Here is a 15,469-nt window from a genome sequence, read left to right as displayed (position 1 = left end):
CAGGATTTGCCCAGACTGAAAAGTTACCATCCTTATTTTCTGAAAACCAAATCTGAAACCTCAAAAGTAAAGAGTTGGGTAATTTTGAAAGCTTTGAAATTTGCAAAGATTTGAAATGATAGTAAGCTTGCAGTAATTGAAGGAGAGATGGCTCTTGTAAGTAATGTGCAGTGAGTAAGTCACTCTATTTCGTTGCCAAGGAAATAAAATGAGGCTCTTGGTAAAGGGAAGCAAGGAGGAAGACATTGCAACTGGGACAACTGTTACCATTACATAATCCACCTGGCATGGTTATCACAAGTGTGGAACCTTGTGGATGTACGTTTGATAGAAAATATCAAATACTTCCTGCATTTCAGTGAGAGTTTGTACTATTGATATGGTATCTTGGAGATTCAATAGCCTTTGTGTGATTCCACCAGTCAGATCATGTGTTCTACCACAGCTATAGATGGGGATAAACTGGGCTGTCTATTTGAGTATATAATTAGTTCTGATTTTTTTGATATTTTAATAAATAGTTAAAGGCTTCCAGAATTCTCAGAATATTTTCCAAAGGAAGCACATGATTCACTTGCCTGTTCCTTGCTGACAGATGATAATGAAAAAGTAAAACCAAAATTATTTCGTATTTGCCAAATCCCTTCTTTTCCTGCAGAATAGGGTACACAGAAATTTTGATAAGCTTCTTGGAAATATATTTGTGCAAAGCTTACAGACCATCGCTGTTCTTTACTCACTTCATTTAATAGCAAAGGGTAGCTAATCTGTCACAAGCTCAGGGCCAAAGATCACTTTGTGATGGCTGAATACACACAGGCAGAGAAAAAAATATGTACATGTAGGTGTATCGAGCACTCTAACAGGTATGTGGATGGAAAAGAAACATGATCTGAATTTTGAAGTTGTGAAAAATCTGCCAAAGTTTGGAGGTCCCAGTAAGACACATCATGAACACCACATAATTCCCTAGAATTGAAGCAAGCTTGAAATCATGGGACAGTCTTCAGTGAGAGATGAGACAAAATTTAATTGCCATTTTATTTCCTGCCTCTCTCTCTTTCCAAACAGCTGATTCTGGACTAGACAGACAAAACTCTCAGCATGGGAGCCTTCCCAGTGCTATAATACTAATTTTTTTGGTGGTCATTTTGGTGTGTTTAGAGCATGAGAAGGGTAACTTGGGTATCGTGTTCTGTTTCTCATAAACGGTAACGGAGAGATTCATCAGGAATTGAGTGTTTGAGAGATGTGGGAGAGAACACCTTCGGACACTATTTTTAAATCAAAGTTCTTTCATGTTGCTCTTGTTTTAAAGGACACAACATGTAATCAGCAAGTTCTTATCTGTTATTTTTATGGCGGAAACTTCCTGATTCTTCCCTGCTCCTTTCTTTGGGAGAACAAAGGGAGAGTTTGCAAGAGAATATAGTCAGTCAGAAAGGAATTCTAAGGCAAACTAGATAATAGTGAAATTGATAGCCAAATTACCCTGACAATGTTATCAGGTTAAAAGAAAAGACAGAAGTCACCTTTGCAAGCTCTTCTGGAATTCTGTCCCAGAAGAATGCATGATCTGCAATGGAAAGAAAAAGGCAGGCAAGGTTGGAGTTAGAACTTGATTAGACTTTGTATATATTATATTTAGTGCAATTTGTTGTTTTCAAGATGTTGGATTTACTGTCTCATGTTAGTCCTTCAACTGACATCACTAAAGTAAGAGAATGGTGCTGCAGGGAATGAGGCCAGCTGACCTGTAGTGTTAGAGCCAGAGTTAGTCAGAAAAAAACTACACATCCAAACAACCAGGTTGTTTAATATCTGAACTCCAGCTTTGAAGACCCATCTTGCATTATGTGAGTACTTGGGGTGAAGGGCTTTAGAATTCTTCAAACAGCTTACTGAAAATATTATTTAGTACAAATATAAGAATTTAAATAATTCAATAATGATATATTTATATTTGCCATTAATATTTAATTTAGTGAATTCTATTAAATATTTTCTAAAAACTGTAATTATACACTTAAAATAAGAACAACTTACTGAAAAGAAACAAAAATAAATTCAACCGGCTTTTAATCCTCTTTGACACTGGAACAGAGAGCATATACTTCTAGTTCCATGAATAGTAGAAACCACTACTGCTGTAATTTTAGAATTATTTTATTTAAATTAATTGGATTATACATGAAAGATTTTGCCATCAGTAGCAGGGAAGATTTTATTATCACAGCTTGTAGTTTTAAACACACAAACTACAGTTAAAAAGTTCAAGTCAGACAAAAATAAAAAGTTAATGAATACGCTGGAAATCACTCTTTGAAAAATAAATTTTTATACAGTTTAAATTACTAATCATGAAGAAAGCATCCTGCTCCCAGATGGACAAAACTGGTAAAACAGGAATACTAATAATAATGAAAAAAAGAGCTGGAACAACAATTTGTGCAATGAAGGGAAAAAATTGTACCTAAGCTACAAAATAATAGACTCCAAGCCAGTGAGCATTTAAGCGTATGTTTAATTGTAAACAGGTGAACAGTTCATCTCCCTTTAATGAGACAACTGAGAAGTGAAATGCACTTATGGGGCTGAAGCCTAACATAGTTATTATTGACTAGAGTATTAATCAATTAAGAAAGCCATAAAAAAGCAGTGGTGGGTATGTACGTGTTAAATATGCCTGTTTGTGCTAGAGTGTTTGACAGATTTGCTTTTTCCCTCTGAACTGTGGAAATGAGTCATCCTGTCACCAGGGAGATGGACTACAGGTGGGTTTCATAACCCATCTGGCTTTCTTAACTTTAGCAATTTAAGCTATTCAGCTAATCTCCCTCTGTAGCTAAGGGGGAAGGGAGATGTTTCTGGTTTACCTTTTATCAGCTTTGGAGACACGGATTCCTCTCTTTTGACTATAAAAGGAACCAAGGTGACTCAGCTTAAATTAAACATATTTAGCTGGTTACAGTCAGGTGAAATGATGTGTTCTGGGGTCTAGTGTTAGAATAGATTAGACAGCTATGCACATATTGAACTTAAATTAATCTCATTGCAGGAGACACTCATAAGCATTGAGTTTGATTTATTTTAACTCCATTTGTGCAGAATCTGTCACTAGTGGCTTCCAAAAGGTTTGACATCTCTGTCTCACCATGCCACAAAGCATAAACAAATATAAGCATTATGTTGCTAGCCTGTATGTTACTACATGATTGCACTGCAGTCTAATTGAAATAATTTACATTTATAACCTTGTGAAACACAGTAAACTTGAGATAGAACAATAGTGGATAGATGTGAGACTGAAGCCACTCTTGTTCACAAAGGAACAAACTGCTGCATATATTACCTGGCTGAAATGGTTTATATGGTTATTTGGTTGCATGGCCACTCATAACACAAGGGTCATGCCAGGGGAGTACCTTTTGCAATACACCTGGAGCCCAGCAAATGCTTTGCAGCTTTGGTGCTGATCCAATCAAGCACAGAAATAATTGTGGAGTGACTCATGCTGAGAGGTGGATACTTGTTGTTAATCCCAGCTTTTAAAGTGTACACCATTTGTCATCACTTTTCATTGTGGTGAACGTGTGTGTCTGGCGGCTTTTGTTTCACGATTGGCTGATGTTTGCTGTGGACTCTCTTTTCAGCTGCAATCATTTGCTTTTCACTTGAAGGGACTTAATCAGACAAAAATCCCTTCAAAATCAGTTTTACTGAAGAAAAGACTTAAGCAGGAGAAGTAAATATATGAGGTAAGGTGGAAAGGAATGTGTTCGGACCCTGATACATCTGCTCTTTTAAACGTGATGTTACAAATGTTTAACCACATGTGCATCTTTCAACCTGAAAAGCTCAGCTAAGATGGGGGAGGTGAGAATGAGAGAAAAATTACAGATGATACCCAAGAAGAAAGGTAATATGAAAATAACTAGTAAGGCTGAACTTATGGAAAAATCAGATGAATTTGGGACAAAAACTAAGAAAATGAATACTAAATTAATACTAAATACTAATCATACAGAAAGATGCACGCTAAATGTAAAGCCAGGAAGTAATTGAATAAATTTGCAGTTTCCAATACAGATTGGCATCATGGGTACTCACACATTGAGTATGTCTTGTATCACTGCACTTTTCTCATCCACAACTGAAACACATGCCCTAATATTTTATTAAATGGGAATAGCATATCTACTAACATAATCAAAGTATATTTTAACTGGATTCTGAAGGAAGGTTTTGTCATTAAAAAAAAGCCATTGTCAAAACAGGCAAGAAATGCAGAGGCACTGTCTCATGAAGCCTTACGAAGAGGTGTTGACAGGTTCTCTGCCCACAGTTTCTAAGGGCTCTGGCAAGACAATGATTTTTATTTTGTTTTTATTTTTATTTTCTGTTTGGAATGAACAGAAAGAGTACTGAAGCAGAAATGGGAAACAATAAATGACAGACATATATGTTGGAAGACCTGGCCTAGCTCTCTTAGGTTATCACCTTCAACATTTATCTGTTGCTTTACATTGGAGTAGTGCATGCTATGCTATTCCCTGTGTGTGTGAAACTGGAGATAAGTCTTCATCTGGAAAAGTAATGACTCTGTGAAATGGTCTGGGGACACAGGGAGGTTTTGGTCCCATTGTTTAAGTAAAATAGGTGTTTCCATCTTAAACAAAGGTAAATGCAAGTTTGTTATATATCTCAGTTTTCTGCAGAGCACTGGACTGGTTGGCACTGTACTGAGTACTGAGAGCACATAGTCCCAAGCTCCCACAAAGAACTGGGATGAGCATGCAGAAGCAGGATAAGAAGGAAGGAAGTTCCCTACCACTCACCCAAGCCCTGGTGTATGGTACTGACGGAAGCTTGGGGGCAAGTATTAGGATGTGAATAACAGTGCTGAGGTGGCTTCCTGTATTCCAGGAAGCAGAACTTTGTCCTGACGTGTAAAGGAATAAAGTTTCACAAAAGGTATTTGCCCGGTAGATCTAGCAACGCAAAACCAAAGCCAGGTGGCCAGGAGGGCCAATGGCATCAGAAATGGATGGCCAGTGTGGCCACCAGGACCAGGGCAGTGATCATCTCCCTGTACCTGCCACTAGTGAGGCCACACCCCAAATCCTGTGTTCAGTTTTGTGGCCACTCAATTCAGAAAAGATGTTGAGGTGCTGGAGTGTGTCCACAGAATGGTGAGAAGGCTGGTGAAAGGTATGGAGGACAAATCCCACGAGGAACAGCTGAGGGAACTGGGAGGATTCAGCCTGGAGAAAAGGAGTGTCAGGGAAGACCTCATCACTCTGTAGTCACCTGAAAGGAGATTGTATCAAGGTGGAGGTCATTCTCTTTTCCTAGGTAACAAGTGACAGAACTAGAAGAAATGGCTTCAGGATGTGCTGTGGGAGGTTTAGATTGGATATTGGGAAAAAATTGTTCACTGAAAGTGTGGTCAGACATTGGAATATGCTGCCCAGGGAAATTGTGAAATTCCTGGAAGTGTTCAAAGGATGTAGGGAATGTGGCATCTAGGGAAAATGGTTTAATGGTGAACACAGTGATGCTGGGGTAATGGTTGGACTCAATCACCTGAGATGTCTTTTCCAACCTTAATAATTCTATGATTAGAGGATGGAATCTTCTGAAATTTCATGTCACCTTTTAAAATCAGGGGTTTGATTCACTTCTAGGTACCTCCCCTCAAGGAGTTAAATTTCCCCTTTGTACTTGCAAAGATCCAGGAGTAATTTGAGAAGTACCTCTGTCCTATGAATTTGGACAATCGGAGATAACGATTAGTGGTACAGATTTCTCAAAAGCGTCGTTTTGCTGCGAGATGAAAGACGACCGCAAACTCATTCCACCACCTAAAATTAATCCCTTGCGATGCTTCCCAGACTTTCCCACCCTGTTGGCTTCCTCTGGGACAGGCGGCGGCAGGGACCCGGAGGAGGCAGGCAGGCAGGGTGGGGGAAACCCGTCCAAAACCTGCCCCCATCCTTGTCCGTGTAAGGCAGCGCTATCCCTTTAAAAGGCGGCCGGCGGGCGGGCGGCGGCGGTGACGGCCGGGGCCATCGCCTGCCCGCCGGGTTTTCCCCCCCTTCCTGCCGGTCCGTCGCTCGCAGCCCGTTAAAAAGAGGAGGCAAGATGGCCGAGCTGGGCAGCAAGGGGGTCACGGCCGGGAAAATCGCCAGCAACGTCCAGAAGAAGCTGACCCGGGCGCAGGAGAAGGTAGGGGAGAACGGGGGCATCCCCGGGATGCGGGGCCGGGAGGGGGCCGCGGGTACCGGGGATGACAGCGCTCCCCGGAGCAGGGATGCGTCTCGCAGTGGGCGCTTGCGGGGGGTGGCACCTGCCTCCCCTGCCTGCGGAATGAGGGCCCCTTCGCACCCCGGGAACGCCGAGTGTTGGAGCGGGGAGCGCTCACCGGCCGCCTGCGGAAACATGGCATCGGCTTCGGCCGGGAGCGGGAGGGAGGACGGAGCGCTGCACGCTCGTGTCGGATCGGCAGATGCTTATTGTTTCAACAGGAGGAGACCTTCCCGTTGTGGCATTTCGGTTGTGCTTTATGCAGCATCTTCCAGAGCGGCTCTGTGTTTTGCCAAAGCGCTAAACGCGTAACCTCAAGGATGGTGAGGGGAGGGAGATGGACGCTCGCCCCTTATCTTCCAGCAGCATCGCGTGATAGTCGCTGCTTGCTGCGCTGACCTTGAGCTCCTCGCTTTGGAATGCTGCTGCAGCCAAAGCCATACGGCCTTTAAAGATTGTGCCGATCCGCTGAGAGAGGGGGGGGATTTTTGAATGCCGGGAGCCCTTTCGCTGCTCTCCGCCCACCCCTGTGCCAGCAGAAGGTGCCAGGAATATGCAATGGATACTTTTCCTGTTCATCTCTCTGGCATGCTGCATCTGATGCCAGATGCCTGCTCCGTGTAGGGATTATCGGGCGTTTTACGCAGGGACATTGATCAGCTGCTTTTATTGCAGGCACGCTCGTCTTGGTTTTCAGTGGTTTGCTGTGAGATGACATTGACTGAATAAGGACTGGTGCATCTTGGTGGGAGGGCGGGCGAGCAGATCTGCCCACTGCTGCTCGTGTTTCCTGGGAGTTATCTTTAGCAGCTAGATTTAATCTAGGAGGGTTGGGATTAAATGCAGTGCTGGCCTGAGCCTTGTACCAATCTCTGACACTGCTCAAAAATGCTGCTGGGTCAGAATGGCAGCCCAAACCACTTGGATTTCATGTTGTATATGCTGCATCCAGTACTTTTAGCTCACTCACTGAGACTAGGAGCATCCCTTCCTTCAGCTTGTCCGACTGCTTGGAAAAAACCCCAATGACTACCGGATCCAGTATGGAGCTGCAGCAGCAGGGTCCTGGCTTCACTCTGTACACAAGAGTGAGCATGGCCACATCTGTGGTTTTCTTTACTCTACTGTTGTTCCAGAGGGGACAGGACAGGGAATCTGGTCCACCTTGAATTCATCACAGATGCTATCTTCATTCTGTGTTAGCCACCAGATGGCAACCAGATTTGTAGTTAATATTAGGGTAGGTGGTAGAGGCTGGGCCTGCTGATGAAGTTATTGTATTTAGCAGCTTGGAACCAAGTGTGTCCTGCCAAGCCCTGCCCTGCCTCTTATCGAACGTACACAGGTTCTTTTAGGGAGGATTTTCCACACATTTCTGTCAACTGTTGATCTAGCTCACTTCCTTGCTCACGCCCTGGTGGTGTTTGGGGATGTGGGAATGACAATAATAATTGAGACTTAGCTGTGTATTTGCAAGATCTAAAAACAGTTGTTTGTCTCTTTGAGAAGAGAAAAGCACAGCTTGTTTTCCTCTAAGGAGAAAAGGAAAACAACCCCAAAGCACTTGCTAACACAAATTCTAGACCCTTCACCTGTTGTTATCCTGATTCAAACAGTATAACTTTAATCTCTGGGCTCTCGAAAAAAAGAAAAAAAATGGCATTGCTTACTTCATCACCTCATTTGCCTCTTCATACTGCTACAGGATTGTCTGTAACAATTCCTCTTTGGTGAAGCATTCAGTATTTCACCCATAAGGGACAGACTTTCACTGAGGAATATACGTCCGTGTTAACTTTCAGGTCGTGAGGAGAGATACAGCTGAATATGAAGTGATGTGGAAGCACCAGTGGTTATGACACTCTACACTTGCAGTATTTAGTTATAAATTGAGATACTCTGTTTAGCAGGAAAGGTAAACTCTGTGTCAGGAGATAAGGACCAGGTGTTAAATAATTTAAAAAAAAAAAGTAAACAGAAGTATGCAGATGTGGATCTGGTAACAACTTAAAAATGTGTTCGATTTTTGTGAATATATTTTGGCTAGAGTAGAGCTTTTCCTTTTTGAAGCTTAAACCAGCTGACTGTTCCTTTTCCGTATCGTATTTTGATTTGAATCAAGGATAAAAGCTATTCCCTTGAGAATATCTCCCTCTCAACTTAAGCCCTGAGGCTTTGACCTCAGCAGTTTTCTTCATGGTGAATTTCAGCCTTGTGTTAAGCAAAGAATGATGTCTTTTTGTTCAGTGCAGAATTCACACTGAAACGCTGTACACATCCTTTCTCCCCTTCTGAGATGCCTATTATGTAAACTATGTAAGATACTCCTTCAGAAGTGTTATTTGTTTTGAGCCTTTCAGCAAAACTGTTGGCTATTTTTGGAAGACACTTGAGCAATTCCATAGGAAATATATGATGGAATGGTCAACTATGCTTTTTAAAATGGGATGGACACACATTTAACGTCCATCTCTACTCAGAGGTAGCCTCAAGTACAATACTTGGAAATAATTTGCCAATTGTCCAGTGAAATGTATCAAACAAGTTGATGCTGCTGTCCAGGTAGGAACATACCTTGCAGAAGGAAGTCATGCAACCGTTTCTAACTCATATAACCTTTTTCAACTAATTAAGAAATTTAGGCTGGAAATCGTGATCTAGTCATCCTAAATTTAGCTGAAGGATTTTCAGACTGAGATGTTGAGCTCTGGACTTTTCATAATTCTAAACTTCGTAAATATGAGTAAAAATGTAATGCCCCCAATGGCATGGTGTCTTAGAGGAGAGCCTAATTTGCAGCACTTTTAAACTCTTCCACTGAGGCTATGAAGTTTTTTTATTCTTTATGTCTGTAATCCATCATCTTGGTTAAAGTTTGTTTTTCTGCTTTGTGACCAATTTTTATCTTTACACTTGTGAAAATTTAAAAAATCTCCCCAATTTCCACAATTCCCATTTTCCTCTAATAATGTCCTGTTTCTGGATGTGTCTATCTGCATATGCACGCTTCTGCTTTGGACAAATTCAAACAGCTTCTTGGTGACTTGATGCAGTCCTGGTGTGAGGGTGACTCCTATGTGAGGTTTCAGTAGGGAGCTGAGCTCAGGGAGCAAATGAGTTGGGGTTTAGTAGCTTGGCTGGCAGTGAGGGTCCTTGTCACAGGATCAGGCTCTTCGCTTTCCTTCTGCATGTTAGGCTGAGGTTCAGCGTGGAAAGAAGTTATTGGCTGTATGGGCACCAACTGTTGATTTAAGCTGCATACAGATTTATAGCTTTGTCTGAGGAGGTGAACTGTAAAGTTGACATCAGAAGGAAAGAAAGAAAGATTTTTTTAAAATTTTTTTTTTCCCCCTAGGGAGCTTTTTTTTTGCATGGAGTAGAAAGGAATGAACTTATTTTTACTTAGATTGAATGTGGGAAGTTCTTATATGGTAGTGGTGGTCTCTCACTCTCTTTGTGTTACAAAGCTGGGCAAAATGAGGAGTCTGTGTTCTGTGACATGAACAGACTGTTGTATTTTGTCATGGGTTTCTGCTGATGTACCAACAAACCAAGACATCTCCTTTTTTCCCTCTCCATGTCCCTTCCCAGTCAGAGGAGAAGGCTTTGTTTTCCATGCAGGACCTGGTAAAGTTTAGTTTGGACATCCAAACTCCCTTGTGTTAGGGGGTCACATTTAGGTCATAGACTGCGTTTATAGTCATGGACTCTGACTTGCCGTGAAATATCACTTATGCTCTCTGTTCTTGGCTTTGTTAATTCCACAGATGTTTGCCCACATCTGTTTGAAGTTCTCCTGCTTAAACCATCTGTCAGAGCAAAGTTCTGCTCTCTTCTGGCTGCACCGTTCAAGGGGGCTGGGCTGTAGTCTTGGTCTCACAGATTGTGGTTTGGGTGGAACAGGGTTTGCAGAATGCATGGTTTGCATTTTGAGTTTGCCCTGATAAGATATTTTTCCTCCTTCTAAGTCAAGCTCCAATAGGTGGAGTATCACAGGAGGAAACACCTGGAATGAAATTTCAGCCCTGTTGAAGCAGGAGAGAGTCCACACTAAGGAGCAGTACCCAAGAACCTTAAAGCAAATTTAAATACAGCTATTATCAGGATTCACCTATCAGAGGCTCCCTGCTCTGTAGAAACTCTGCAGATGGGGAGGGAGCCTTTCTATAAAAATGGTAGATGCAGAAAGCTCTCTTATTAAGAAGTATGTCTTGACTGAAGTTCCTTATTGGTTTTCCTTTGGGAGGGTTCCTTTTATCTCTTTAAAGGTTCTATGGTTTTTTCTTGCCTTTGCATAGGGCAGGGTGGTTTGGTGGAAGTTTGCCTTGTTGTGTCAGTGAAGAACAAATAGCCTGAAGAGCTACAAGTATTGTTCACCTACTGATCTGGCAGGAAAATTGATGTTTTGATTTTTTTTCTGGGGGACTCTCCAGATGACAAAGATGGGGCTTTTTACTTTGTTAGCTTTCTTTCTCAAGAACGCAGGGCTCAGGGGACGGGTAGAGTCTCAAAGGTGCTTCATGCTTAAAGGTTGCTGGAAAACAGGCACTGGATACGAGAGGAAGATCTGAATTAATGCCCCTAATGTTCAGATGATTCCAGTATGAGCTCAGACTGTATTACTGGTATCAGATAATCTGCATGGTACAGGGAGGAGGTGAAATAGGAAACCAGGCTCCACATGTCTCCTTGCCCATGGAATGGTTTGATTGGCAGGGCACTTACAGTGCTGAAGGTGCCCTTCTGTCTGGCTATTGGCAACAGATTTCTTATATGAGGTAGAATCTCATGTATGGATGAATTTTCTTATTGGAAAAGGCCCAGCCCTATTCCTTGTCACTTTATCTTTCCTGTAAGTTCTAGTCTTGCAAACAGTCCTCTTCAGTGCAGTTCTTGTGAGATCAGGTTTATAAAGCAGGATCTAAAGATCTCTTTTCACTGTGGACTTTTAAAGACGCTCTAGGCCATACAGAGTTACAGACCTCATCTCTCAGGGGGTGGCATCAAAGCTTGTCTGGCCTCTCCCTCCATCCTGCATGCTGTTAGGCAAGGTTTGTATTTCCAGGCACAGATGTTTGTTTTCTGTCCAGCATCCTGGTTGCTCTTTGCACGTGATTAGCAAATGACAAGGCTCTGGCCAAGGCACTGGGGAGAGCTGGGTGCAGCCTGAGATGTTCAGCATCTAGCCTGGACTGGGGTCTTTGGGAATAATGCAAGTTTCCCTTTGTTCATGACTCTTTAGACAGAGACACAAGACCCTTTTGCTTGGGATCAAATGTATAATAAAGCTCTGGTTCTAGAAACATTTGGAATGACAAGAGGGTCCCTTAGGTTTACAGGTATTAGGGTGCCTGTTTTTCCCTCTGTAGTGGTGGTGGCCAGACACCTGAGCTGCCTGTTGTGCGAGTTCTGCAGCTTTGGAAGGATCATCTTGCAGTCCTGGCTGTCTACCTGTACACAGAGGGATCAGCCTGTCTTCCCAGAAGTTCTGTGCTGGCAACCTGACATGATCACAAAGCCAGTCTCAATTTGCCAAGAAGAGCAGGCAGGTCTGTCACCCTGAGCTGGCCACAGCTCAGCCCCCTGTGTGGGCTGGCCCATTCTGGGTGTGCACACCAGCAGCTGCTAATGGGGGATGTGATTGTGTTAATGTTGACCAGGAGACTGTGCATTCTCTACCCCAGAGCAATGAGATGGGAACAAATATTAAAATAAGAATAAATCCTCCTTGGAGCACTCCTGGCAGGTAGAATAGTGCAACAAGGTCCATTCTGACTTCAGGCTCTACTTTAGCCTTCTCTTGAGGGAATAGTAGGATATAGTGAATGCATGAGTTCCAGTAAACCCGTACCATTCTGGCATTTCTACTGCTGAGCTAAAAGGGGACATCTCTCACAGGAAGGGGTTGGGAGAGGGAAGAAATTAATTTTCATTGTCTCACTAGTCAAAATAATTTTTAAATATGGTATTAATTGAGTGCTTAATACTGTCAGAACAGGAGAGAGGAACCTCTGCAGATTTGCCTGAACTATTGGCAGTGGCACAAGGATGAGTAAATCTTGTCAGGTGTCTTTTCAGCAGGTGCATCAAAGTGACTGGTGGACCTCAGACAGTTCAGGTTTCCCTGGGCAATTTCCTAGCCTCTGAAGCTGCTTGATCTTCACAAAGCTGGCAAGTACTGCAGGGTAGGTCCTGTCCTGCATTCCTGGAGAAAAACTTGAAATGTATTTATTAGCAGAAAATAGGACTGATGAGTTTTGGGTTATATTTTCATCATGCCATCTTGCTTGCATAGTTTTGTTTCTTAACTGCTACTCAGAAAGTACCTCTCTTTAGATTTGTAGTTCTCTTTAGATTTGTAGATTTGTGATCTGGAGGAACAGAAGAAATCCTTCAGCCTGCTGAAGTTGTACAGTTTAATTTATTTTTTTTCTCCCTTTTTCTCTCTCTTGCTTTTTTTTTTTTTTTTTTTTTTTTCCTGGTGTTTTCCTTTTTTTATGTTGGGAGCTTGAGATCCTGAATAGGAAGGGTTTGCCAGAGCAGGCAGTTGCATTTTGTGGAAAACTTGGAAGCCAGAGCTTGGGGCATTCACAGACCTAGACAGACGTCTCACAGAATCAGTATGAAGCAGCTTTATGAAATGAGGAATAGGTACTGTGTTTGCTCAGATCTCTGCTAGTACACATGTGCAACATTGAATTTTCTATTGTTTAGGCTGGGTTGGAGTGAACTTTACTCAGACCTGTGGCTGGGAGGTTGAAGTTGCTGAAAGTCGGCGTTTCCACAGAAGTGCTGTTGGGGGAGTCATTAAAGCCAGACAGTGTCGCCTTTCTGGTTGTCCCATCCTTTACAAGAAAGGAGAAGTCTGGATGGCAGTGTGTTCTTAATATAGGCTGCCAGGCAGGATGGAGAGTGCAAACTTCACCAGTAAGGAGGAAAGCAGCGCTTAACTGCAACTAATCCCTCTGTGAAAACCACGAGCTGTATTTAATCTCTTGATATGCAGAAGTGCTGTTCTCACTGCAAGGATTTGACAGGCAGTTTCAGAAAGCTGGTAACCTGTTCTGAAATTCATTATTTTTTGGTGATTCTGCATTGATCCTGTTTGGTTTGTTTATTTTAAATTGGTTTAGAACTTTTTGTTAAGCTTGGTTTAAAAGCCACATTAGTTTCTCAGTTGTTTTCAAAGTTAACTCTTCAGGAGGGAGATTAGAGGTTGATACAGCTGAAGTACAAACATTTTTCACTGGGCAATTGCTAATGCTCTGCTTTGGAACTGTATTAGACAGAGCTGATGCTTGTTTGCCAGCAGGGATGGAAAGGGAACTTCAGTGGTACGGAAACGACAGTGTTTAAAAACACAGCTGAAGTGTTTACTCTTTTGTTTGTTTTTTGTTGTTTTTTTTTTTCCTTTGTACTACTTGGCTTGATTGCACATTTTATCAGGCCAGAAACAATAACATGTGACTTAACCAACTCAGTTCTGAGTTGGATGGTATTTGCAGAGTGAAATAGCAATTCTTCCTATTGGATTTACTTGGAACGGTGCTAGCAACAGATGTAAACTTATACCTAGGAGAAGTAAAGACTGACATTTGAAGAAAATGTAGATCTCTGCATCTTTTTATTTAACAGATATGCTGGTCTTGTAGCTCTCCAGTACCACTGTAGGTGAAGTTAACTATTCCTGTAAGTTGTTACAACTTCTTAAGTCTTGATCCCGCCAGCTCTGTGAGTCTTGAGTGTGGAAGGACCAACCTTATTTCCATTCTTGCTTCTTCAGTCATTGTGGAGAAAAAATGGGCAAAACCTTGAGGGGAAAAAAAGAGTATGTTTTCTACAAATACAGGACATTCCTTTCCTGGAATTTGAATGTTCAGCTGATTAATTTGGAATTTTCAGGCAGTAAAGTGTTGTCTTGGAGAGCTACTCTCTTTCCCCACCGTGAGTGCAACGTGAACCCTTGGTCCAAGAGTTGAGTCTGACACGCAAGGCACAAAAGGGGTTTGAGTTATTGTACTGAGGGACAGCATATTTCAAAGGTTGCTTGAAAATATGGTTTTGAAAAAATTCTGTTGAGAGAGATGGCAGTTTCTGTAAGAGGAACAGTGCTCAAGGAGAGTGTAAAATCATTCAGACAGAGAAATACACTTGGGTTCTGTACTGAAACACTCCTAAAGGTACAGTTTCCTCAGCAGAGGATTTAAATGGCTATTCTTCAGCATATTAAACCGACCTCAGGAGAAGGATACTAGGGATTTTTCTTTTTTTTTGTCTGTTTAGACTGGACAAACATTGTGAAAGGCCAAGCTTAACTGTGTGTTAATAAACTTGAGCTATTACAAGTGCTCACTCTGATAATGTTTCCTACATCATGCATGCAGACAGTATGATTATTTATTAGTATCTGCAGTGTGATTGCATTATGTATTGCCAAAAAAGGCCATTCCCTATTCTGAAACAATTCCAATATAAATATTGGACAGTCTCAGTTAATAAAGATAATTCTGGTTTGTTTCAGTAAAAGTGTATTTCAAAAGACTTAAAAGGGTTTTCAGATATTTTTGCAATAGTTTAATATGGATTGTTTTGTATGCAAAGGTGCAGGACTGTTTTTGAACAGTAATATTTTTGTCAAAATAGCTGAAGAAAGAGGAAAAGAGATGGTCTTTCTTTGGAGAGGAAGAACAGTTTATGTGCAGGGCTGTGAGGGTGGGGTTTGGAGACCTGACTGTGGTGGGAGTCAGAAGGTCAGAGGGGTGACGTGATCCATCAATCACAGAGCTCTGGAATGGTGTGCTGCACCCAATTGCTCATGGTCTGGGACTTCTCTGTGAATGGATATCAGAGTCAGTTGCCAGACTAGAACTTTTTGCCAAGCTGGAGGCTTTTGCTGTCCTTATTCCGTGACCCTTGGTGGCCATAAATAATTCAGGGAGGAAGTGTGTGTTATCAGGGCTGGATGCCCTTACCATGAAGCTGTGGATATAGTTGGTTAAAAGAGCTGCTTTGTCATACTGGATGAAGGTGACTTAGAGCTGGAGTGTTTTAGCTGGAATGTCTTCTGAGCTGGCAGTCCCAAGTCCCCAGCTGAGGCCTTAATGTTTGCGGAGGCTCTTTGGGGAGCACTTTGTGGTGGTTTTCCTCCCCAAAACCAGTGTGG

General features: G+C 42.2%; 1 protein-coding gene across 15 annotated transcripts in view; it reads left to right on the top strand.

Moving 5' to 3' along the window:
- Window positions 1-6,051: 6,051 nt before the first annotated feature.
- BIN1 (bridging integrator 1) overlaps window positions 6,052-15,469 on the top strand; it is a 93,416-nt gene continuing 83,998 nt past the window's right edge. For 6 of the 15 annotated variants that reach the window (XM_088058473.1, XM_088058471.1, XM_088058470.1 and 3 more), the window contains exon 1: window positions 6,053-6,228. In XM_088058473.1, coding sequence (XP_087914599.1) covers window positions 6,145-6,228 — 84 coding nt within the window. In that variant the 5' untranslated portion in view covers window positions 6,053-6,144. Of the gene's footprint in view, window positions 6,229-15,469 lie in introns of all 15 variants that reach the window. The other 9 variants (XM_088058467.1, XM_088058465.1, XM_088058466.1 and 6 more) reach the window with 4 other exon arrangements.

The sequence above is a fragment of the Pseudopodoces humilis genome, chromosome 8 (genome assembly GCF_049639895.1).
Source record: "Pseudopodoces humilis isolate 2021_Gansu_Grassland_sample_001 chromosome 8, ASM4963989v1, whole genome shotgun sequence".
Taxonomy (NCBI): Eukaryota; Metazoa; Chordata; class Aves; order Passeriformes; family Paridae; genus Pseudopodoces; species Pseudopodoces humilis.
This window is presented reverse-complemented; position numbering and strand designations above follow the sequence as displayed.